The sequence below is a fragment of the Amblyraja radiata genome, chromosome 31 (assembly GCF_010909765.2).
Source record: "Amblyraja radiata isolate CabotCenter1 chromosome 31, sAmbRad1.1.pri, whole genome shotgun sequence".
Lineage (NCBI taxonomy): Eukaryota > Metazoa > Chordata > Chondrichthyes > Rajiformes > Rajidae > Amblyraja > Amblyraja radiata.
In genome coordinates this window covers 29,183,610-29,208,709 of record NC_045986.1, presented here as the reverse complement: position 1 = coordinate 29,208,709, position 25,100 = coordinate 29,183,610, and the positions used below count along the sequence as shown (strand labels likewise).

Here is a 25,100-nt window from a genome sequence, read left to right as displayed (position 1 = left end):
GGCCCGTGTCCCTGCGGGCGGGCGGGCGGGTGGCGGTGGAGGAGATGGGTCGGGGGGTGACCAGGTTCCCCACCTACCTCTGCTGTTCCTCCTCCAGACGGATCAGGATGTTCTCCAGCTCCGTGCTCTGCTCCTCCTCACCGCGCTGCATCCCCATGTCCGTCATGTCCAGCTGGCTCTGGGAACACGGCAAAGGGAAACATTCCGTTATTCCCGAAACCCGGGGGGAAAGCCCGCTACCGTGGCGACTGCAGGGCCAAGCCGATTAGTACGGGCATCAAAGGGTCATGGGGAAAAGGCACAATAGACAATAAACACAGGAGTAGGCCATTCGGAGAAACTCAGCGGGTGAGGCAGCGTCTATGGAGCGAAGGAATTAGGTGACATTTCGGGTCGAGAGCCTTCTTCGAAGGAATAGGTCCTTCGCTCCGTAGATGCTGCCTCACCCGCTGAGTTTCTCCAGCATTTTTGTCTATCAGGGGGATGTTGCTATGTACAGAGAGTCTTGCTGAGCTGTGTGAAAAAAGGGATCCCACTGCACCTGATACAGGTGACAATATAAAAACCATTGAACGATTGATATTTTGAGAAGACTTGATGGGCCGAATGGCCTTATTCTGTTCCTGGAGGTTATGCACAGGGCCATGCTTGTTGCGCAGTGAGCGATGCCGTTGAGGGGGGGGTGACAGGTCGGATGTTTAGGCGAGGGTGTGCTGGCTCAGACGTTGCCCCCCCCCCCCCCCCCCCCACCTACCTCCAGTCGATGGTGTTCCAGCTCAGTAGCTTTCTCCAGCAGTTGCTGCTCCACCTCGCCGCACTTCCTCTTGTACTGGACGACCTGGCGGAGAGAGCAGAGGGTCACGGACGCACGTTCCCGCCACGCGAGGCAGCGCTTCCCGACCCCTCGCCCTATTCGCATCTCGGAGTTAATCTCGCTACGAGAAGCTAGCGAGGATGTACAAGCCATTGGGGATAAACGGGGCTACTGTGGACAGGGTGAGCTGCTTTAAATACTGGGGAGTCCACATCACAGAGGATCTGACATGGACATCACACTGGTGAATAAGGCAAGGCAGCGCCTTTACCACCTCAAACAGCTGAGGAAATTCAGAGTCTCTCTGAGGATCCTTCAGTCCTTCAATTCTGGTGCTTGTGAAAGCATCCTGTCCGGCAACATCTCGATCTGGTTTGGGAACAGCTCTGCCCAGGACAGGAAGGCTCTGCAGAGAGTAGTGCGTTCGGCCGAACGCACCATGGGAACTACACTCACCCCCCTGCAGGACCTATACACCAGGAGGTGCAGATCCAGAGCCAGCAACATTATGGGGGACCCCTACCCCCCCAGCAACGGACTGTTCCAGCTGCTACGGTCAGGCAAACGCCTCCGCTGTCATGCTGCGAAAACAGAGAGGATGAGACGGAGTTTCTTCCCACAGGCCGTCAGGAACGTAAACTCTACTCTCACCAGGGAATAATTTACTGTTGTGACTTTAAAAAAAAAGAAGTAAATACTGGTTGTGTTGTGTTGTTGTGTTGGGTTACACAATCCCGCAGGCATTGCCACTTTCATTTCACTGCACATCTTGTATGCACATGTGACAAATGAAGTTGACTTGACTTGATTAGTGTGACTTGGGTGGGGGAGGGATGGAGAGAGAGGGAATGCCTGAAGTTGCGCTAAATGGATGAAGGTGATCTGAGAGACAGAGTAGGGCCTGCTTCTACAGTGAGAGACTCTATGACTGAATGGATGCAGGCAATTAGCCAGCTAGAATGCGGTACAGATTGTGTGCGTGCGTGTGTGCGCATGTGTGCGTGCGTGTGTATGTGCGTGCGTGTGTATGTGTGCGTGCGTGTGTGTGTGCGTGCTTGTGTATGTATGTGCGTGCATGTGCAAGCGTGTGTGCGTGTGTATGTGTGCGTGCGGATGTGTGCGTGTGCATGCGTGTGCATGAGCTTATGTGTGCGTGCATGCCTGTGCGTGTGTACGTGCGCATGTGTGCCTGTGCATGTATGTGCGTGCGTGTGTATGTACGTGTGTGTGTGTGTGCGTGTGTATGTATGTCTGTGTATGTGTGTGTGTGCGTGTGTATGTATGTCTGTGTATGTGTGTGTGTGTGTGTGTGCATGTGTGTGTGTGTGTGTGTGTGCGTGTGTGTGGCCGTCACCTTGGACTGCAGCTTCTGCACCAGCTGAGCTTGCCGCTGCTGCCCCTCCTGGTAGGCATGGAGTTTGCGTTTGTACGACGTCTGCTCCTCCTCCAGTCGCCGCCTCAGCTCGATGTTCTGCTGCGCCAGGCTCTTGTTCTCCAGGCTCTCACGCTCCCGCTCTCCCGTCTCCAACCGCAGGGACTGCTCCAGCTACACACACAACACACGCACGCACGGTAAAGATCTGCGCTGTAACTCGGCACACGTGACAGAGGTGTACAAGGTCATGAGGGGAATAGATCGGGTAGATGCATAATTGGCTGGATTCTGTCTACACAGACCATCGATCACCCGTTCACACTAGTTCTATGTTATCCCACTTTCACATCCTACACACACTAGAGAGCAATTTACAGAGGGTCGATTAACCTGCGAACCCGCACCTCTCTGCTATGTGGGAGGAAACCGGAGCACCAGGAGAAAACCCACGAGGACACAGGGAGAACGTGCAAACTCCGCACAGACAGCGCCCGAGGTCGGGATCGAACCCGAGTCCCTGGCGCTGTTCTCCCCGTGACCGGCGTGGGTTTTCTCCGGGTGCTCCGGTTTCCTCCCACACTCCGAAGACGTGCGGGTTTGTGGGATAATTGGCCTCTGCACATTGTCCCTGTTGTGTAGGATAGAGCTAATGTACGGGGTGATCGCTGGTCGGCGCTGACTCGGTGGGACGAGGCAGCGGCTAAATCAATGCGCCACCGTGTCGGCCATCTTGCGGAGACCCCAACGTATTATTCCACGAAGAATTTTGTAATTAAATCTTCAGATTTTCATGAAACTTGCAAGGGCACGACAAGTTGGGCCCGGTTTTTAATCCTCTGGCTCCTACAGTTTGTCAGCTGGAGATGGTTTGTGCCGCTGTTATGGAGAGTCTATATTTCGTTACAAGCCGGCAGCTTGCGGATCAGACCAGAGGGAGCACACACACACAGCAAATGGCGCGCAGATGGAATAATCATGGGCGACCAGCGACCGACTCAAACACAAATCACCTCCTGAAAATAGAGGCCTTCGCCAGGGATTGTTTACTGAAGAAATAAAACACTTTCCAAGCCAGGTTTCAATGGGAATATAACGTCAGATTTTTTTAAATTATATATATATAGTCAAGGATTGATTATTAATTGAAAGGTAACACATTAGTGCAGCTGGGAATTCCGCTGTATCACAGCGCCAGAGACCCGGGTTCGATCCCAACCTCGGCTGCTATCTGTGAGGAGTTTGCACGTTCTCCCTGTGACCGCATGGGTTTTCTCCTGGTGCTCCGGTTTCCTCCCACATCCCAAAGACGCGCGGGTTTGTAGGTGAATTGGCCCCATGTGAATTGCCCCCTAGTTTGTAGGGAGTGGATGGGAATGTGGGATAATGTGGATCTAGTATGAACGGTGCTCGGCATGGGCCGAAGGGCCCGTTTCCACCCTGCGATACGATAGAAATGTATTCATCCCAGGAGGGAAATTGATCTGCCAACAGTCAAAAAAACACAAAATACATGAAACATGAAATTAAAGTGACGAGTGGAAAGGATTGGGGGGGGGGGGTGCAAGGATTTGGGAGGGGGGGGGGAGTGGGGGTGTCAGTCTCAGTCTACCCCACGACAGAAGGGGGAGGAGTTGATAGCCACAGGGAAGAAGGATCTCCTGTGGCGTTCTGTGCTGCATCTTGGTGGAACCAGTCTGTTGCTGAAGGTGCTCCTCGGCTAGACCTGTGTGCGTCACGGAGGGGGTGAGGAGCTGTATTGTCCAGGATGCTCCGCAGGTTGAGGAGCATCCTCTCCCCATCTGTATCGCTGCACTGGTACTCTGTCACATCCTGGCCTCCCTCCTGTTATCCATTCACTTCTCCCATATGGGCACATAATCCCCAATATGGGCCAATCCATTCCTCTGTTGTCAATAAACACATACAGACACACTGGCAATGTGGTTTGGTTTAGAGATACGGCGCGAAACTGGGCTTTCTGCGCCGGCCAGCGATCACCCCGCACACACTAGGGACAAATTACAGAAGCCAATTAACCTACAAAGAATAAGGAGTAAGCCATTTAGAACGGAGACGAGGAAACACTTTTTCTCACAGAGAGTGGTGAGCCTGTGGAATTCTCTGCCTCAGAGGGCGGTGGAGGCAGGTTCTCTGGATGCTTTCAAGCGAGAGCTAAATAGGGCTCTTAAAAATCGCGGAGTCAGGGGATGTGGGGAGAAGGCAGGAACGGGGTACTGATTGGGGATGATCAGCCATGATCACATTGAATGGCGGTGCTGGCTGGAAGGGCCAAATGGCCTCTACTCCTGCACCTATTGTCTAAAACCTGAACGTCTTCAGAGTGTGGGAGGAATCCGGAGCACCCGGAGAAAACCCACGCGGGTCACGGGAAGAACGTACAGGCAGCACCCGTAGTCAGGATCGAACCCGGGTCTCTGGCGCTGTGAGGCAGCAACTCTACCGCTGCGCCACCGTGCCGCTTATCTTGTGGTCATTTCTTTGAGACCCCAATGTATCGTTCCGTTAAGAAAACAATAATATTTCCGTCAGATTGTCATTAAACCTTGCGTGGGGCTCGACAACAAGCTTGTCTCGGTTCAGCAGCTTGACCGCTGCTCCACCGTGCCGCCCTCCGCCCGAGAATGCCAGCGCATAGCGGGCAATATCACCCCCACAACGCCCTTTGTGCGCGCACACACACACACACTGCCCCCCCCAAACAGTGACTCATCGCCCCCTCCCCCACCCCCTTCATCTGCTGATGAGCATCTGCCGACCAAAACAATCCCTCTTTATCTTTCCCACCATAGACCGAGGTTGCCATAGCAACGCGCGGGATGGAATTCCTCACGTCAGTCCTAAAGAACCCAATCACCTGCCCACTTAAGCCTCCTATTCACCCGCAGCCAGGGGTCAGATGAAAGGCCCGGTCTCTGGATGAGGCATCTGTTGCCCTGGGAGGGTTTGTCCCATTCAGACATATTGTCCCTGTTGCTGCATCGGTCTCACAGGCCCCAACTACAAGGCCCGTCTCCACGGCAACCGGCTTTGGGAGACGGCCTCTCGCTGTTTGGCTCGGAGACATTCAGCTTGGCCGCTCCCGTCTGCTGCCGCGGCAAAGGGCCGCGGAGTTATCCCACCGTACAATAACGCCGGGCCGGCGCAGCGGTAGCGCTGCTGCCTCACGGCGCCAGAGACCCGGGCCACGGGCGCCGTCTGCACGGAGTTTGCACGTTCTCCCCGTGACCGCGTGGGTTTTCTCCGGGTGCCACAGTTTCCTCCCACATCCCAAAGACGTGCAGGCTCAACATATGACAGTCCCGCCATCCCGGGAATTAACCTGGTGAACCTACGCTGCACTCCCTCAATAGCAAGAATGTCCTTCCTCAAATTTGGAGGTGTCACTAGTCAACGCTCCCATTAAGCTCCCATTAAGGCAGCCTTGAACCTGGGCCAAACTCGGGCCTGCCCAGACATGTTCTCGGGTTACTCAACTGGAAAGACAAGCCCAGGCAAGTTCTCCGCTCTTAGCTCAGGTGTTGGCGACGCCACCATTCGCCTTGTTCCCGATAACAACGCACATTCCTGACTGGAGATCTAAATCCATGGCAGCAAACTACGCACAACTCGCGGGCCCACAATGTACTGAATCCAGGAACCGCTCCAGGGTGGCGGTAATTGAATCCCCTCAAACCCCAGGCCCAAAGGCAACCTACAATTACAGCTGCAGGAACTCAGCGTGCCGGGCAGCATCTGTGGTGGGAAATGGTCCAATAGACAATAGGTGCAGGAGTAGGCCATTCGGCCCTTCGAGCCAGCACCGCCATTCAATGTGATCATGGCTGATCATCCACAATCAGTACCCCGTTCCTGCCTTCTCCCCATATCCTCTGACTCCGCTATCTTCAAGAGCCCTATCTAGCTCTCTCTTGAAAGCATCCAGAGAACCGGCCTCCACCGCCCTCTGAAGCAGAGAATTCCACAGACTCACAACTCTCTGTGAGAAAAAGTGTTTCCTCATCTCCGTTCTAAATGGCCGACCCCTTATTCTTAAACTGTGGCCCCTGGTTCTGGACTCCCCCAACACCGGGAACATGTTTTCAGCCTCTAGCGTGTCCAAACATGGTGCCTTCAGCATCACCCGTGTCATTGTAATGATGGATACACAAGGAACCACAGATGCCGGTTTACACTATCGGGCACAAAGTGCTGGAGTAACTCGGCGGGTCCGGCAGCATCTCTGGAGAACTGTGGCGCAGCGCCAGAGGCCCGGTTTCGATCCCGACTACGGGCGCTGTCTGTACGGAGTTTGCACGTTCTCCCTGTGACCTGTGTGGGTTTTCTCCGGGTGCACCGGTTTCCATCCACACTCCAAAGACGTTTGCAGGTTAATTGGCTTGGAACAATTGTAAAATTATTGTGTGTGTGTGTGTGTGTGTGTGTGTGTGTGTGTGTGTGTGTGTGTGTGTGTGTGTGTGTGTGTGTGTGTGTGTGTGTGTGTGTGTGTGTGTGTGTGTGTGTGTGTGTTGATGTGCGGGGATCTCTGGCTGGCACAGCCTTGATGGGTCGAAGGGCCTGTTTCCGTGTTGTGTCACCTACCCGCTCACTGATGGCGTTGTATTTGATGGCCAGCTCGTCCCGCTCCGCGCGGCTCTGCGCCATCAGGTCCTCGACACGGGACAGCTCCTGCTGCAGGATGCTGTTCTCCTCCTGCAGAGGCCGCAGCGACGACATCTCCTGCGCGTCAGCTGCAAGGCAACGAGAACCATGCGTACCCGGTTAATTTGCAAGTCGAATCGGTAGTGAGGAGGGCAAGTTCGATGCTAGCATTTATATCAACAGGACTGGAATACAAAAATCAGAGATGCTGTAATGCTGGGGCTCTATAAGGCGCTGGTCAGGCTGCATTTGGAGTATTGTGAGCAAATGTGGGCCCCATATCTGAGGAAGGATGTGCTGGCTCTGGAGAGGGTCCAGAGGAGGTTTACAAGAATGATCCCAGGAATGAGTGGGTTAGCATATGATGAGCGTTTGACGGCACTGGGCCTGTACTCGCTGCAGTTTAGAAGGTTGAGGGAGGAACCTCATTTAAACTTATACAGAATAATGAAAGGCAGAGATAGAGTGGATGTGGAGAGGATGTTTCCACTGGTGGGAGAGTCTAGGGCACTCTTTTAGAAAGGAGGTGAGGAGGAACTTCTTTAGTCAGAAGGTAGTTAATCTGTGGAATTCATTGCCACAGAGGGCTGTGGAGGCCAAGTCAGTGGATATTTTTAAGGCAGAGATGGACAAATTCTTGATTAGAACGGGTGTCGAGGGTTATGGGGAGAAGGCAGGAAAATGGGATTTGGAGGCAGAGATCAGCCTTGATTGAATGGCGGAGTGGACTCGATGGGCCGAATGGCCAAATTCTACTCCTATAACATGTGATCCTGGAAGGCAGCGACTCTACCACTGCGCCACCGTGCCACTTATTTAGCTGGGGAAAGGGGGCAACCTCCATCTTTATACCCGCGCGGCTGGAACGATATCGTTGACCCCGCCTCCTCCGTGTGCAGAACCAGGGGCCACAGTTTAAGAATAAGGGGTAATAAGCCATTTAGAACGGAGACGAGGAAACACTTTTTCTCACAGACAGTGGTGAGTCTGTGGAATTCTCTGCCTCAGAGGGCGGTGGAGGCGGGTTCTCTGGATGCTTTCAAGAGAGAGCTAGATAGGGCTCTTAAAAATAGCGGAGTCAGGGGATATGGGGAGAAGGCAGGAACGGGGTACTGATTGGGGATGATCAGCCATGATCACATTGAATGGCGTTGCTGGCTTGAAGGGCCGAATGGCCTACTCCTGCACCTATTGTCTATTGTCTTACCTGAAGCCTGCTCCTCCATGAAGTTTTTGGTGATAATTTCCCGTATCCTGGCGGAGAGGCAGGTCAGTGGCGATCCCTCTTTATCTCCCCGAAATACGAATCCTTGCCCCTTCCCGGCACCCTGCACGGAATTCTGCAGCGTCTGTCAGAGAGACGGGGAAAAGTAGTCAACGCCGGGCAGTCGGAGTGTTGGTCACAGTTATCTTGGTCACTGCTGCCCTCGTGCGAGTTCCGCTCTTCCCACGGGATCGAAGCTTCACTTTCCCACCAATCCTGTAAGACGTGGGCGCATTTCCGCAAATACGAAAGACGGCCACAAAGTGCTGGAGTAACACCAGCTGGAGCCGTGGGCAGCCACGGTGGGGTCCACCCTGACCACGGGCGCTGTCTGTGCGGAGTTTGCACGTTCTCCTCGTGGCCCGCGTGGGTTTTCTCCGGGTGCTCCGGTTTCCTCCCACACTCCAAAGACGCGCAGGTTGGCAGGTTAATTGGCTTGGTGTAAATGTAAATTGTCCCTAGTGTGTTTAGGATGGTGCGGGTGTGCGGGGATCGTTGGTCGGCGCGGTCTGGATGGGCCGAAGGGCCTGTTTCCGCGCTGTATCTCTAAACTAAACTAAACTCAGCGAGTCAGGCAACATCTCTGAAGAAAAGAAATAGGTGACGTTTCGGGTTAAGACCCTTCGCAAATATTTAATCCACACAGAACATAGAAAAATACAGCACAGGAATAAGGCCCTTCGGCCCACAAAGTCCGTTCCCAACTTAAAACTGCTTAAACGCCACTATCGTATCTGCTTCCACCACTACCCCTGGCAGCACGTTCCAGGCACCCACCAACCTCTGTGTAAAAAAAACTTGCCCCGCACATCTCCTCTAAACTTTGTTCCTCTCACCTTAAAGCTATGCCCTCTAGTCTTTGACGCTCCCAGCTTGGAAAAAGGTTCTGAGTATCTACCCTATCTAAGCCTCTCGTAATTTTATATACTGCTATCAGGTCTCAGACATTCCAGAGAAAACTACCCAAGTTTGTCTTTAATGTGTAAGAATGAACTGCAGATGTTGGTAAAATCGAAGGTAGACACAGAGTGCTGGAGTTATAGCCCTGTCCCACGGTACGAGTTCATTCCAAGAGCTCTCCCGAGTTTTAAAAAAATCAAGCTCGTGGCAAGCACGGAGAATGAACGTAGCGGGTACGTCGGAGCTCGGGGACGTCTCTTACCGGCTTGTAACGCTAACGGCAGGTACTCGGGAAGACTCGGTAACGGCAGGTAAGCTCGGGAAGACTCGTGAAGATTTTACAACACGTCGAAAAATGTCCACGAGAGCCTCGAGTACCGACGAGTGGCCATTACCGTAAATCTCCGAGTTCAAATCAGGGCAAACTCGGGAGAGCTCTTGGAATGAACTCGCATCTTGGGACAGGGCTATAACTCAGCTGGTCAGCTAGCATCTCCGGAGGGAAGGAATGGGCGACGTTGGAGGGATATATAGAAACATAGAAAATAGGTGCAGGAGTAGGCCATTCGGCCCTTCCAGCCAGCACCCCCATTCAATATGATCATGGCTGATCATCCAGAATCAGTACCCCGTTCCTGCTTTCTCCCCGTATCCCTTGATTCCGTTAGCCTTTAAGAGCTAACTCTCTAAACATGGATCAAACGCAGACAGGTGGGACTAGTGTTGATGGGGCATGATGGTCGGTGTGGGGCCGTTCCCACACAGTGTGACTGTAAACACTGCCAGCATCATCAAAGGACCCACACCTAACCTGGCCACACACTCATCTCCCCGCTGCCTTCAGGTAGAAGGTACAGGAGCCTGAAATCTGCAACATCCAGGTTCAGGAATAGCTACTTCCCCACAGCCATCAGGCTATTAAACTCAACTCAAACAAAACTCTGAACATTAATAGTCCATTGCACTTTATCTGATTATTTATTTATGTGTGTGTGTGTGTGTGTATATATATATGTGTGTGTGTGTGTGCGTGTGTATATATATATGTGTGTGTGTGTGTGTGTGTGTGTGTGTGTATATATATATATATATATGTGTGTGTGTGTGTGTGTGTGTATATATATATATATATTCAATAGTATATGGTCACACTGAAGGTGGGCAAAAATGCTGGAGAAACTCAGCGGGTACAGCAGCATCTATGGAGCGAAAGAGATAGGCAACGTTTCGTCCCGAAACGTTGCCTATCTCCTTCGCTCCATAGATGCTGCTGCACCCGCTGAGTTTCTCCAGCATTTTTGTCTACCTTCGATTTTCCAGCATCTGCAGTTCCTTCTTAAACACATATGGTCACCCTGTTCTGTTCTGTATTTATTCATGCCTACTATCTTCTGTTGTGCTGAAGCAAAGCAAGAATTTCATTGTCCTATCTGGGACACATGACAATAAACTCTTGAATCTTGAACCTGAGAGGAACATAGAAACATAGAAATTAGGTGCAGGAGTAGGCCATTCGGCCCTTCGAGCCTGCACCGCCATTCAATATGATCATGGCTGATCATCCAACTCAGTATCCCGTACCTGCCTTCTCTCCATACCCTCTGATCCCCTTAGCCACAAGGGCCACATCTAACTCCCTCTTAAATATAGCCAATGAACTGGCCTCGACTACCCTCTGTGGCAGGGAGTTCCAGAGATTCACCACTCTCTGTGTGAAAAATGTTCTTCTCATCTCGGTTTTAAAGGATTTCCCCCTTATCCTTAAGCTGTGACCCCTTGTCCTGGACTTCCCCAACATCGGGAGCAATCTTCCTGCATCTAGCCTGTCCAACCCCTTAAGAATTTTGTAAGTTTCTATAAGATCCCCTAAGAGAGAGAGGGAGAGAGAGCCAAATATCCCTTTTGCCTGGAGTTTCTGAACCCTTCAAGGGGTCGAGAGGGTGGTTTCAGATTCAATCTTTATTCTCATTGTGCAGTGCACAGTACAGAGACAACGAAATGCAGTTAGCATCTCACACAGAAGAACAAACATAGAATATTGGAACAATAAAATATATATATATTAGGGGTGGGGGTGACACTTAAGAAGCTGACAGACCTGGATCAGAGTCTCCAGCTTGCCTCCCTCCTCGGCTGCAGGGTCTCCATTGGAGTTCATGGGTGGTCGAGGTTTGTCCCAGACCCCTCGCTACACTGGAGCCACAGGTTTGCTGCAGGATCGATACCAGCCTCCTCCTCCTCCTCCTCCTCCCTGGGACTCTGCAGACTGGAGCAGCTCTGGCTCCCACTCCTTGTTTATAAAGGGCTTGTGTGTGTGTGTTGTGTGTCTGTGTGTGTGTGTGGGTGGGTGCAAGGTGCTTGCAGCGGCTCTCAGCCCCCACTGACGCTGGGACCGCCGCTTCTTGCTCTCCGCCCTCTCCCCCCCGCTCCCCATCGCCTCCTCCCCGGCATCAGGTCCAACCCCTCCCCGCCGCCCCTCCCCGAGGCTGCAACACCCCCTCCTCCGTCCCGCCCGGCGGCCGCGTGGTCCTAGTGCCCGCCGCTCAACCTCTCCATGCTTCAGGAGGGTTTACTAACTTATTTACTTACACACACACACACATATATATGTGTATATATATGTGTGTGTGTGTGTGTATATATATATACATATATATATACATATATATACACATATATATATACACATATATATATATACACATATATATATACACATATATATATATACACATATATATATATACACATATATATATACACATATATATATATACACATATATATATATACACATATATATATACACATATATATAGACACATATAGAACAATACACATATAAATAGACACAATATATGAGAGATCAATAGAATATATATACCATATATATATATAATATACACACACACATAGATATAGATACAAATTATATAGATATATATACACATTAATATATACAGATATCAGAGATATATACATTACTTATATATACATATATATATATGTATATATATATATATATATATGTAAGTAAATAGGTTTATTGGCCAAGTATTCACATACAAGGGATTTGCCTTGGTGCTCCGCCCACAAGTAACAACATGACATACAGTGAGAGTTACGAATGACTCAGAAACCACTAAACATTAATAATAATAAAACATTAATGATAAAACACCATTGATCAAGCATGTGAACCAACAAAATACCAGATCAAAGGGAGGCTACAGATTTTTGGCTGTTGAATAGAGCAACTACTCCTGGATAAAAACTGCTTTTATGTCTGGCTGTGGCAGCTTTGACAGATATACGCGTGTGTGTGTGTGTGTGTGTGTGTGTGTGTGTGTGTGTGTGTGTGTGTGTGTGTGTGTGTGTGTGTGTGTGTGTGTGTGTGTGTGTGTGTGTGTGTGTGTGTGTGTGTGCTTGTGGTTATGTGCATATATACACTTTCTCTCTCTCTCGTTTATTATATAGTTTACAGTGTACTGTGTTCACATATTCTGTTGAGCTGCAGCAAGTAAGAATGTCATTGTTCCATCTGGGACATATGACAATAAAACACTTGTGACTCTTGACAACAGAACATGTAAACATAGTACACACAGTTCTCTGTAGACAATGTAATAAACGAGACAAAATAGTTCAGCGTTTGTATGTACACATACACACACACACATATATATATATTTATACATACATATATGTGTAGGAAAGAACTGCAGATGCTGGTTTAAATCGAAGGTAGACATAAAATGCTGGAGTAACTCAGCGGGGCAGGCAACATTTCTGGAGAAAAGGAATGGGTGGCATTTCGGTTCGAGTCCCTTCTTCAGACTGAGGAAGCGTCTCGAGCCGAAACATCACCCATTCCTTCTCTGCAGACATGCTGCCTGTCCCGCTGAGTTACTCCAGCATTCAGTGTCTAACTTACATGCATATATATATATATATATACATATACATACATACACACACACAAATATATACATAGATACATATATACATACACATGTATACATATATACACACACATATGCATATACATACACACACATACATACATATACATATTATATATATACACATATATACACACACATATACACATACATACATTTTTTAAATACAGAGTGGCGGGGGCCTGGAATGCACTGCCAGTGGTGATGGTGGAGGTCGATAAGATTGTGGTGTTTAAGAGGCTTATTGATGTAAGTGTAGGGGATAGAGGGATATGGATCATGTACAGGCAGAGCAGTTCAGTTTAGCTTGGCATCAGAGATAGGCACAAAATGCTGGTGTAACTCAGCGGGTCAGGCAGCATCTCTGGAGAAAAAGGATGTGCACAAACATTGTGGGCCGAAGGGCCTGTTCCTGTGCTGTACTCTTTTATTATAAGGTCTTAAGTGATAGGAGCAGAATTAGGCCATTCGGCCCATCAAGTCTACTCCGCCATTCAATCGTGACTGGTCTATCTCTCCCTCCTAACCCCATTGTCCTGCCTTCTCCCCATAATCTCCGACACCTGTACCAACCAAGAATCTATCTATCTCTGCCGTAAAAATATGCGCTGACTTGGTCTCCAATGAATTCCCACAGATTCATTGCCACAGCTCCAGCGATTACAGACCCACTGCCTTCAAACGCTCATCACAGGCTGCATCACGGCATGGTTCGGCAACTTGAACACCCGGGAGTGAAAAAGACAGCAAAGAGTTGTGACCACTGCCCAGTCCATCACCGGCTCTGACCTCCCCACCATCCAAGGGATTGATCGGAGTCGCTGCCTCAAAAAGGCCGCCAGCATCATCAGAGACCCACACCACCCTGGCCACGCACTCATCTCACCCCTGCCATCAGGAAGATGATACAGGGGCCTGAAAACTGTAACGACCAGGTTCAGGAACAGCTTCTTCCCTTCAGCAATTTGGCTATTAAACACGACAACCTCAAATAAGCTCTGAACTACAGTAGATATTACTGTTATAAATATAAATATTATTATTATTATTGTACTTCTATTGTTTGTTTTTTGTGTGCGCGTGTATGTGTATATATAAGTGTGTGTGTGTGTGTGTGTGCGCGTGTATGTGTATATATAAGTGTGTGTGTGTGTGTGTGTGTGTGTGTGTGTGTGTGTGTGTGTGTGTGTGTGTGTGTGTGTGTGTGTGTGTGTGTGTGTGTGTGTGTGTGTGTGTGTGTGTGTGTGGGTAGACACAAAATGCTGGAATAACTCAGCGTGACAGGCAGCATCTCTGGAGAGAAGGAATGGGCGGACTTGTGTATATGTGTGTACTCGTGAGTATATATATATATCTACACACACTGAACTTTTTCTCCCTCTCATTTATTATATAGTTTACTGTGTACTATGTTTACATATTCTGTTGTGCTGCAGCAAGTAAGAATGTCATTGTTCTATCTAGACACATGACAATGAAACACTCTCGACTCTCTCTCTTGCCCCACCGTTGTATGTAGGTGAGGGTGGACGTGTGGGACCCGAGACCCAGGAGAGAGTGTCTGTGTTTTGGTGTTATGTCGCAGAGACTGCACAAACCTGTCACTGTACCACCCCCCCGGGCCAAATGCTCGCAGCTCCAGCCACCTGGAACAGTAGCTGTGACCATCGGGTGTCCAGCACTACCCGCGGAGAATGCATCTGCCGCCCTGCTTCCACATTCTGCAACAATAACAACAATACGCCAGGCTAGGGGCTGACGTTGAAAGCTTCCAGCTATCAGCTGGATGAAACGTCACCCATTCCTTCTCTCCAGAGATGCTGCCTGTCCCGCTGAGTTCCTCCAGCGTTTGTGGCGTCTATCTTTGGATTTTATTGAAGATGAGGCCAACCGTTGGGTCCCTGGCACACGGGAGGCTTGGTCCGCCAACGCAACCCGTTCCCCAAGGCAATATAGCACCACAAACCCGTAGCCCCCACGGGAGGGAGGTCCCTCAACTCAACCCCTTGCCAAAGGTCAGATTCCAGCATTCACCTGCCTCCCCCAGGACTGGACTTTAAAAAAAAAATCCAATTGCACTTCCCCAATAGCAATACCAATTCACCCTCCCCCTCCTGTCCTGCCAGGAGCCGGAGTAAGTGTTGTATGACGGCAACATTGTTGCAAATGTCAGGTGGAGGACCGTGATATCCCATTCAGGTGAAAACTTGGTGGAAGCACAGAGTGCTCCTGTATTGCAACTTTGCATCGAAATCTGTTGTAAGCTGGTGCAGCAAGGATTTTAACAGGAAAAATCTTGTTAAAGTTGGCTTTTTTTAAAGCTTGAAATATCAATAACTTGTGAAATATAGCATCAAATCTGAAGGAAACTGACGATGGGAAAAAGCCGAGTAAGATTCTGCAAACGTAACAAAAGCTTTTCACCAAAGATAGACACAAAAAGTAGGAGTAACTCAACGGGACGGGCAGCGTCTCCTGAGAGAAGGAATGGGTGACGTTTCGGGTCGAGGCCCTTCTTCAGACTTCAGCATTTTGCGTTTGTCTTCAGTGTCAACCAGCATCTGCAGTTCCTTCCAGCAAATAAACTAAACTGCATTGTTCTTTCAAAATATTACATTCAATTCCCTCACAATAACTTTTCAGTCAGTACATTCCAAACTATAACAAGCCATTGTGCAAAATTTGGTCATATGGTAAAAACAATGAATATTTTGAGGTATGCAAGATGCTAACAAGATATAATTGTGCCTGAATGGTTGTTACCTGTTGCTTCTGCATAAAATCTCGAGTGCATATTATCAATGAGGGGCCCGGGTACTCACACAGTTCCCAGTCTTATCCCAGAGCTAACGCACCATCAGCAATAATTGGATCCCAACACTGTAGTTAGTAATCGTCTCAGCCACAGCTCAAGGCCAGTTAGTTGATGTCAGAGAAGATGATTGGGCAGGCACGGTGGCGCAGCGGTCGAGTTGCTGCCGCACGGCGCCAGAGACCCGGGTTCGATCCTGACCACGGGCGCTGTCTGTACGGAGTTTGCACGTTCTCCCCGTGACCTGCGTGGGTTTTCTCCGGGTGTCTTCCCACACTCCAAAGACGTGCAGGTTTGTAGGTTAATTGACAATAGACGAAAGACAATAGACAATAGGTGCAGGAGGAGGCCATTCGGCCCTTCGAGCCAACACCTGCAATTCAATGTGATCATGGCTGATCATCCCCAATCAGTACCCCGTTCCTGCCTTCTCCCCATATCCCCTGACTCTATTTTTAAGAGCCCTATCTAGCTCTCTCTTGAAAGCATCCAGAGAACCTGCCTCTACTGAGGCAGAGAATTCCACACCACTCTGTGTGAAAAAATGTTTCCTCGTCTCCGTTCCAAATGGCTTACTCCTTATTCTTAAACTGTGGTTCTCGACTCCCCCAACATCGGGAACATGTTTCCTGCCTCTAGCGTGTCCAAACCCTTAACAATCTTATATCTTTCAATGAGATGCCCTCTCATCCTTCTAAACTCCAGAGTGTACAAGCCCAGCCGCTCCATTCTCTCAGCATATGACAGTCCCGCCATCCCAGGAATTGTCTCTGTGAATTGTGTAGGATAGTGCTAGTGTGCGGGGATCGCTGGTCGGCGCGGACCCGGTGGGCCGATGGGCCTGTATTCGCGCTGTATCTCTAAAAAGTGAAGTCTAATACATAGAGCTGCTCAGCTCAGGAGCAGGTCCTTTGGTTCACAATCTCCGTGCCGAACTGCATGGATTAGCTGCCAGGTTAAACTAATCCCCTCTGCCTGCACGCGATCCATATCCCTCCATTCCAAGCATATCCATGTGCCTATCTAAACGTCTCTAAAACGCCACCATTATATCTGCCCCCACCACCCCCACCCCTGGCAGCGTGTTCCAGGCACCCACCACTCTGTAGATTTAGATTTTGCCCCAATCACCTTAAAGCCCTTTGTGCCATTTCCACCCTGGGGAAAAAAAGTTCTGACACTCTACCCTATCTCTGCCTTTCATTGTTGTACCGAGTGGGTTTTCTCCGGGTGCTCCGGTCTCCTCCCGCACTCCAAAGCGTACAGATTTGCACGTTAATTTGGGGTCCGTAAAAATTGTAAATTGTCCATAGTGTGTAAGATAGTGCTAGTGTACAGGGATCGCAGGTCAGCATGGACAAAGTGGGCCGAAGGGCCTGTCCAAAAAAAAATCTGCAGTTCCTTGTTTCTACATTTTGACCTGTTCACTGGAAAATCTCGAGGTGATCTTACTGTGAAGTTCGCCTCCTCTCTCCCGCGGGAGTTCTGATACCTTCTCACCTATTTCCTGCCACGCTTTCTCCTGCCCTCCTCCTCTCTTCAAGCTTTCTCCCCCCTATCCCCCACTCCCTGAAATCAGTCTGAAGAAGGGCCCCGACCACAAACTTCGCCCATCCATATTCTCCAGAGATGCCGAAGATGGAAACAAAATGCTGGAGTAACTCAGCGGGACAGGCAGCATCTCTGGAGAGAAGGAATGGGGGGGCTCCAAGAATCAAGAGTGTTTTATTGTCAAATGTCCCAGATCCAGGACAATGAAATTTTTACCCATTCCTTCTCTCCAGAGATGCTGCTTGTCCCGCTGAGTTACTCCAGCATCTTGTGTCAATCTTCAGTTTAAACCAGCATCTGCAGTTCCTCCCAACACACTTCTCCAGAGATGCTGACTGACCCGCAGTTACTCCAGCACGTTGTGTCTTTTTATTGCAAAACCAGCATCTGCAGTTCCTACCCCAATAGTAAAACGGGCCCCCACATATAATTGGATCTTCAGAATTACATTGGTGCAACAAATATTAGTCTAATTTGTCGCTTACAGGACAAAACTGCCGTTATAATTTTGGACAAGTTTGCATTATTTACACACCATAAACGTAGTCAAACACCAAAGGGGGAGGGGACGGGCTGGGAAACAAAAGATTAGTTTCCGAGGCAGCAGTGACAAAGAACACACGAGACACAGAGACAGAGATTTCTAGTGTACATTGTGCATTGGTCATTGGTGTGTGCATGGTGTGTGAGTGTGTATTGGTGTGTGTGTGTGTGTGCAGTTTGTGTGTGTGTGTGTGTGTGTGTGTGAGAGTATTGGTGTGTGAGTGTGTATTGGTGTTTGTTGGTGTGCAGCTTGTGTGTTTGTGTGAGAGAGAGTATTGGGGTGTGTGTGTGTGTGTGCAGCTTGTGTGTGTGTGTGAGAGTATTGGTGTGTGAGTGTGTATTGGTGTTTGTTGGTGTGCAGCTTGTGTGTTTGTGTGAGAGTATTGGTGTGTGCAGCGTGTGTGTGTGTGGGTGTGTGTGTGTGTGTGTGTGTGTGTGCAGCGTGTGCAGGACGGGCAGTGAGTGAGTGTGAGCAAAGATCTTATAGCTCCTCTATAATCTGAGTGTGAGTGTGAGTGAGTGTGAATGTGCCGGCCCACCCCTTCGTTCTACTGTTTCCAGGTCAGGCGTTAACGCGGCGGGGACTTGAGCCCGGGTGGGTTGAGCCGCGTGTCCGGTGCATTGAAGCGTGAATCCTACCTCGCTCCCCCGGCGCTGGTTGTGATCCCAGCCCGGCTGTAATCGCCGCCGTCTCCGTCTCCCCGCTCCCGGCCCCGCTGCCCCGCTCCCGGCCCCGCTACAGGGCGGGACACAGACACAGACACAGACACAGATACAGCGAGCGCTGGGCGGCTGCCACTCACTCACTCACTCACTGCGCCGGCTCTGCATCGCCCGCCCGCCCGGGGCTTGCAGTTTAGTTTACCACTAGTTCTAGTTTAGTTTAGAACTAGTTCCCTTCTAGTTTAATTCACCACTAGTGCCCTTTTCGTGTACCACTAGTTATTTTAGTTTAGCACTAGTTAGTTTAGAACTAGTTCCCGTTCGTTTACCACTTTCCTTTTAGTTTAATTTATCACTAGTTCTTTTAGTTTAGTTCCACGTTCCCATTTAGTTTACCACTAGTTATTTTAGTTTACCATTAGTTCATTTAGTTTAGTTTACCACTGGTTCTTTTAGTTTTGTTTACCACTAGTTTGTTTAGTTTAGCACTAGTTCCCTTTTAGTTTAGTTCACCACTAGTTATTTTAGTTTACCACTAGTTCCCATTTAGTTTTCCACTAGTTCTTGTTTAGTTTAGAACTAGTTATTTTAATTTATAAAGGGTCTCGACCCGAAACGTCACCTTTTCCTTCGCTCCATAGATGCTGCCCGTCCCGCTGAGTTTCTCTAGCATTTTTGTCCACCTTCGTCCCTTTTAGTTCAGTTTAGTTTATTGTCACATGTACCGAGGTACAATGAGAAGCATAGGATGGAACTACAGATGTTGGTTTAAATCGAACATAGACACAAAAAGCTGGAGTAACTCAGCGGGACAGGCAGCATCTCTGGAGATAATAAGGGATGGGTAACGTTTTGCAGACCCCTCTTCAGACTGAGTCAGGGAGGGGACACACGCACACATGGCCACACACACACACCGCCGCACACATACACCCCCACACACATACACCCCCGCACACACCCGCTCAAACACACGTGTCTATTTTCGGTACGGGTTCAAAGATGCTGGCGCGATGAGACATGATGGCACCAGTAACAAAGTTATTCACTTCCTAATCTAAGGCCCGCTACATCAGGCCTCAGCTGTTAAACAGGCACGTGGAAAGAGCCAACAATGTCACAGAACAGGTCTGAGAGCAAGCTCAGCTCAGCAACTATGCACAACGATCAGCTTTAAATGTGTCGGGGGAAATGTTCCAAACTTTGGTCTGCGAGTTGCTGCGATCTTGCTCCTAGCCGCCCAGAATTCCTCCAGCTCACCCTGGTCCAGTTTCACTTTAAAGCAAAGTAAAACATTTCCCCTTTCCTCCTCTGCATTCACTCTTAATGATAGACAAAACCTGGAGTGACTCAGCGGGTCACACAGCATGACTCCTGAAGGAGGGTCTCGACCCGAAACGACACCCATTCCTTTTCTCCAGAGATGCTGCCTGACCCACTGAGTTACTCCAGTAATGTGTCTATGTTCGGGGTAAACCAGCATCTGCAGTTCCTTCCTATGTGGATGAATGGCGTCAAGAGCAAAACTGACCCCTTCTGAAGGGTCATTGACCTGCAACGTTGATAGGCTTGGCTTTCCACACATGCTGCTGGACTGGGTTCTTCCATTTCTTCATTACAAGCTGCCCATTGATTTCCCTTCACCTGAGACACCATCACAATCCCACACACATTCTGCAGTTCCTAACCACACCACAAGATTCATGGAAACACCTTCAACCTTCATTGGTCAGTGCAGGTCACCAGCCTGCACAGCACATTTTATTCAATAGTTTAGTTTACTTTAGAGATACAGCACTGAAACAGGCCCTTCGGCCCACCGAGTCCGTACTGACCAGCGATCATTCCTACACACTAGGGACTGTTTACCATTTTACTGAAGCCAATTAACCTACAAACTTGTACGTCTTTAGAGTGTGGGTGGAAACCGGAGCACCCGGAGAAAACCCACGCGGTCACAGGGAGAACGTACAAACTCCATACAGACAGCACCTGTAGTCGGGATCGAACCCGGGTCACTGCCGCTGTGAGGCAGCAACTCTACCGCTGCGCCACCCTGCCGCTCAACAAGTGTAATCCTTTTATCATAAATATTTCTTAAATGAAAAAAAAAATCTGATTAATATAGCAGCTTTCGCCCTACAAAGAACTAGCCAGACACAAAGTGCTGGAGTAACTCAGCGAGTCAGGCAGCATCTCGGGAGAAAAATGATAGCTTCAGGTCAGGACCCTACTGTAGAAGGGTTTGAAGGAAGGTCCTGACCCAAAACGTCACTCATCCTTTCTCTCCAGAGATGCTGCTTGACCAGTTGTTACCCCAGCACCTTGTGTCTACCTTTGGTGTAAACCAGCGACTGCAGGTCTCTGTTTCTACATTTTCACGGAATTAGGTATTCATTCCAAATCTAAGAACTTGCAGAAGCAAGAACATTACTGCACAGGGTTTATGTTTGCGCTGAATATGATGCCAAGTTAAACTGATCCCTGAGTGAAAGAATGTAAGAAACGCTTCTGTTAAGTTGCACAGGTGCTCCAGAATGTGCACAGAGATAACATCACTTTATTTAACATTTGGTTGATGTTGCTTTATGGGAACCTTTACTACACAAATAATGTAACACGCCTTAATATTACAAAGAAAAATATTTCTCGTTCACCTACCTGAACCAGCAGCGGCGGCTCTTAAACCAAAATCTTTGACTTAGATGCTAGTCAACAAGGAAACCAGTCTAGAGAAGGGTCTGCTCCGAACTGTCCTGAAGAAGGGTCTCGACCCGAAACGCCCACTCATTCCTTCTCTCCAGAGATGCTGCCTGTCCCGCTGAGTCACTCCAGTCATTTGTGTATCTATTGATTTGTCTAGAGCAATCAGTTCCCATTTGATCAGCAGTGATAAGGGGTGGGAGATTGCAACCTTCACGTGGTTTGCCCTGTGACAAATGCAATCAACCCGGTGTGCACAATCAAATAGAACAAGTTGTCCTACAGCTTTAGGCTATGCACACCATACGCAAGAAGAAGCAGCGATAAGATGATGATTCCATGATTATCGCAGGTTGTGCTACGAGTAGGCTTTGCTAAAGATTGATTTTAACCTATAATTAATATGGTTCAAACGCACAATACCTCAGGTGACACATGAATCGTCCGGCTTATGTCCATGGCCAGAGTCAGATGGTATCCTGGATCTCTGCAGGGGGCAGCGAGCGGAGTTAAGAAAAAGGTTGATTCCTCCAAAACTTTCTGCAAATCTGTTTGGATGTGGGGTCGGAGTCTAATGGGTGCTTTGTTTTGTGTGTCTAATTCCACAAGCAGCACAGCAGTGGAGTTGCTGCCTTACAGTGAATGCAGCGCCGGAGACCCCCGCGGGCTCCACCCTGACTACGGGTGCTTCAGCGTTGTACCTCTAAACTAAACTAAGTTGATCAATGATTGTAAAGGCACTTTATAATCTATAGAGCTGTATCCCTCCAAGGATGTGGAGTAGAAAATGTATCGACTGATACCATCTGCAGATTAGGCACACAATAGGGCCAAAATGCTGGAGTAACTCAGCGGACACAGTGGAAGAGTTGCTGCCACACAGCGGCAGAGACCCGGGTTCCATCCTGACCACGGGTGCTGTCTGTACGGTGTTTGTACGTTCTCCCCATGACCTGTGTGGGTTTTCTCCATGAGCTCCGGTTTCCTCCCACACTCATAGAAACATAGAAAATAGGTGCAGGAGTAGTCCATTCGGCCCTTCGAGACTGCACCGCCATTCAATATGATCATGGCTGATCATCCAACTCAGTATCCTGTACCTGCCTTCTCTCCATACCCCCTGATCCCTTTAGCCACAAGGGCCACATCTAACTCCCCCTTAAAAATAGCCAATGAACTGGCCTCAACTAATTTCTGTGGCAGAGAATTCCACAGATTCTCCACTCTCTGTGAGAATTTTTTTTTCTCATCAAGACGTGCGGGTTTAGAGATTAATTGGCTTTGGTAAAATTGTAAATTGTCCCTAGTGTGTGTGTAGGATCCAGCTAGTGTACGGGGTGATCGCTGGTCGGTGCAAAGGGCATGTTTCCACCTTGTATCGCTAAACTAAACTCAGCGGGTCAGGCAGCATCTCTGGAGAAAAGGAATAGGTGATGTTCCGGGTCGAAGGAACCTTTTCTCCAGAAGTGCTGCCTGACCAGCTGAGTTACTCCAGCATTTTGCGTCGATCTTCAGTGTAGACCAGCATCTGCAGTTCCTTCCCACACACTATTAAGACAGCTTGGTTTGTAAAAACAGAATTACATATTGACGGTCCCAATTGGATTATGGAAATGGGAATCTGCAGCATATTCCACAATGCCACAGTAAATCACTGGAAAAAAAAGTTAGATAGCTTAGCAAGTACAATGGAAAAAAAATCCACAACACTCTGCCTCAGGGAATGTGCATAATCTGATCCATAACCTTTACCATTGAGAGGTAACTAGGCTGAAATAGTTTTGAAATCATTCTGGCAGTGTGATGGTTAAACATTTCAAACTGGAGTAATTTTTGTTTAAATATCATTCACAAATACATGCGCTAAATCCCACGACAGCCGCCAACAAGTTAATCATAAATCAAGGAAAGTCAGGACTTACAACATCAGCAGCCAGGCCGCAGTGAGTCAATCCCTCGTTGTGGTCAGCACTGGCTTATAACATCCCCCCCCCCCCCCCCCCCCCAATGTCTCTAGGTGGGGCCCACGCTGCAGAACTCCTCTGAAACGGGTTACCTGAGCCAGTGCGGGAGACAAACCTGGCCAGAGTTATTACCTTTTGTTGGGCGGCCCTGGTGCCAGGTAACCAGGAGGCAACTCCGCCCCCGACGCTAACAAACCGCACTTCACCACTTGCCTAAACACCACTCACATTCTGGATCGATTGTTGTCACTGTCAATCAGCTTTAATAAACCGGTAAACAAACCCTCCAGCCACAGGCTTGTCACCAGGGTGATACCCAGATTCCACTTTACGCTTGCACAGGGCATTGTCTGTCCTTTCATTCATTAAATGAGGGGGTCACTTACTCCATTTGGGGGATTGCTTGTGTACATGGCAGCCTGGCTTACTTAGTAACACACTTATCTCAGTGAGGTGGTTCACGTGCACCCAGCCCGATTATTGTTTGGAGCCACAAGCTCCAGAGTTAGGCATAAGACTGCAGACAAAGTGCCGGAGGAACTCAGCGGGCCAGGCAGCATCCCAGCAGAACGTGGACCGGCAATGTGATGGGTCGCGAATCTCCTTCAGACGGATTCAGGTCGCAGATACCGGAATCTGGAGCATCTGGACGAATTCAGTGGGTCAAGCGGCATCCAGAGAGGCAATGTCTCAGGGTGAGACCCTGCCTCGGGACTGAGAATGCAAAGGGGAGATAGCTAGCATAGAGGGGAGAGTGGGACAGGAGAGGCAGGAGCCTGCTACCAATGGATGGAGCCAGATGTGGAAGGTTGATGGGCAGATGCAGCCAGATGTTAGGTGCGGGGGGGAGCAGATGTACCCAGGCGTGGAGGCTGACAAAAGCTTTTTTTTTGGCCCCCAAGAATGCAAAGCCAGCATTCCTGAACAGTTCTGGGCCCAGATTTCAGATGACAATCCAGATTCAGGGACCGTTTCTTCCCAGCTGTTATCAGGCAATTCAATCATCCTATTACCAACTAATAGACGCTCGGACTATATTTAATCGGACTTACCTTGCACCAAACGTGATTCCATTTTATCATGTATCTGTACACTGGGGACAGCTTGATTGTAATCAATGTGTAGTTTTTCCGCTGACTGTATAGCACGCAACAAAAAAGGTTTTTCACTGTACAATAAATAATTATACACACGATAATAAACCAATCTCAGCGTACGCTGGCAAGCTGCAATGGTGGAGAGCGGCTGGTGGAATCAGTACAAATGGGTCAAATAAACAGTTCATTATGAATTAAACCTTACTTTTACGCCCGTTTTGAGAAGGTAACGTTGCTTTGTAGTTGAAAGGGAGTTTGCATTTTAGCTGCCATTGGTAACCAGCTCCGTGGTGGGCAGGTGATGCCCCCATCAATGTTTCCTCCTCAACCAACACCAAAAATGCCAGAAGATAGACACAAAAATCTGGAGCAACTCAGCGGGTCAGGCAGCATCGCTGGAGAGAAGGAATAGGTGACGTGATGGGTCGAGACCCTTCTTCAGCCTGAAGAAGGCTCTCGACACGAAATTACACCTATTTCTTTTCTCCAGAGATGTTGTCTGTCCCGCTGAGTTCCTCCAGCTTTTTGTGTCTACCTTCGGTTTAAACCAGCATCTGCAGTTCCTTCCAACACCAAAAGCGTCAGTCTGAAGAAGGGTCCCGACCCGAAACGTCACCTATACGTCCTCACAGAGATGCTGCACGCCCTTCCAAGTTACTCCAGCACTTTATATGTTTTGTTTTGTAAACAAGCATCTGCAGTTCCTTGCATCGCCAAAACAGTCACTAGTTCATTTAACTTGATGTGTTTTATGGGAAAACAGGTCTATGTACCAACAGGACAGAAGGCAGTG

General features: G+C 49.0%; 1 protein-coding gene across 4 annotated transcripts in view; it reads right to left on the bottom strand.

Moving 5' to 3' along the window:
* The window catches only part of crocc (ciliary rootlet coiled-coil, rootletin), a 67,664-nt gene extending 44,391 nt beyond the window's left edge, over window positions 1–23,273 (bottom strand). Inside the window, exons 1-6 of one of the 4 annotated variants that reach the window (XM_033048387.1) lie at window positions 23,169–23,273; window positions 8,056–8,197; window positions 6,789–6,937; window positions 2,169–2,360; window positions 755–838; window positions 78–178 (exon numbers count right to left, since the gene is read on the bottom strand). In XM_033048387.1, coding sequence (XP_032904278.1) covers window positions 78–178; window positions 755–838; window positions 2,169–2,360; window positions 6,789–6,937; window positions 8,056–8,074 — 545 coding nt within the window. In that variant the 5' untranslated portion in view covers window positions 8,075–8,197; window positions 23,169–23,273. Of the gene's footprint in view, window positions 1–77; window positions 179–754; window positions 839–2,168; window positions 2,361–6,788; window positions 6,938–8,055; window positions 8,198–11,110; window positions 11,414–17,822; window positions 17,929–18,519; window positions 18,644–23,168 lie in introns of those variants that run through there. The other 3 variants (XM_033048385.1, XM_033048386.1, XM_033048384.1) reach the window with 3 other exon arrangements.
* Between the last annotated feature and the right edge of the window lie 1,827 nt (window positions 23,274–25,100).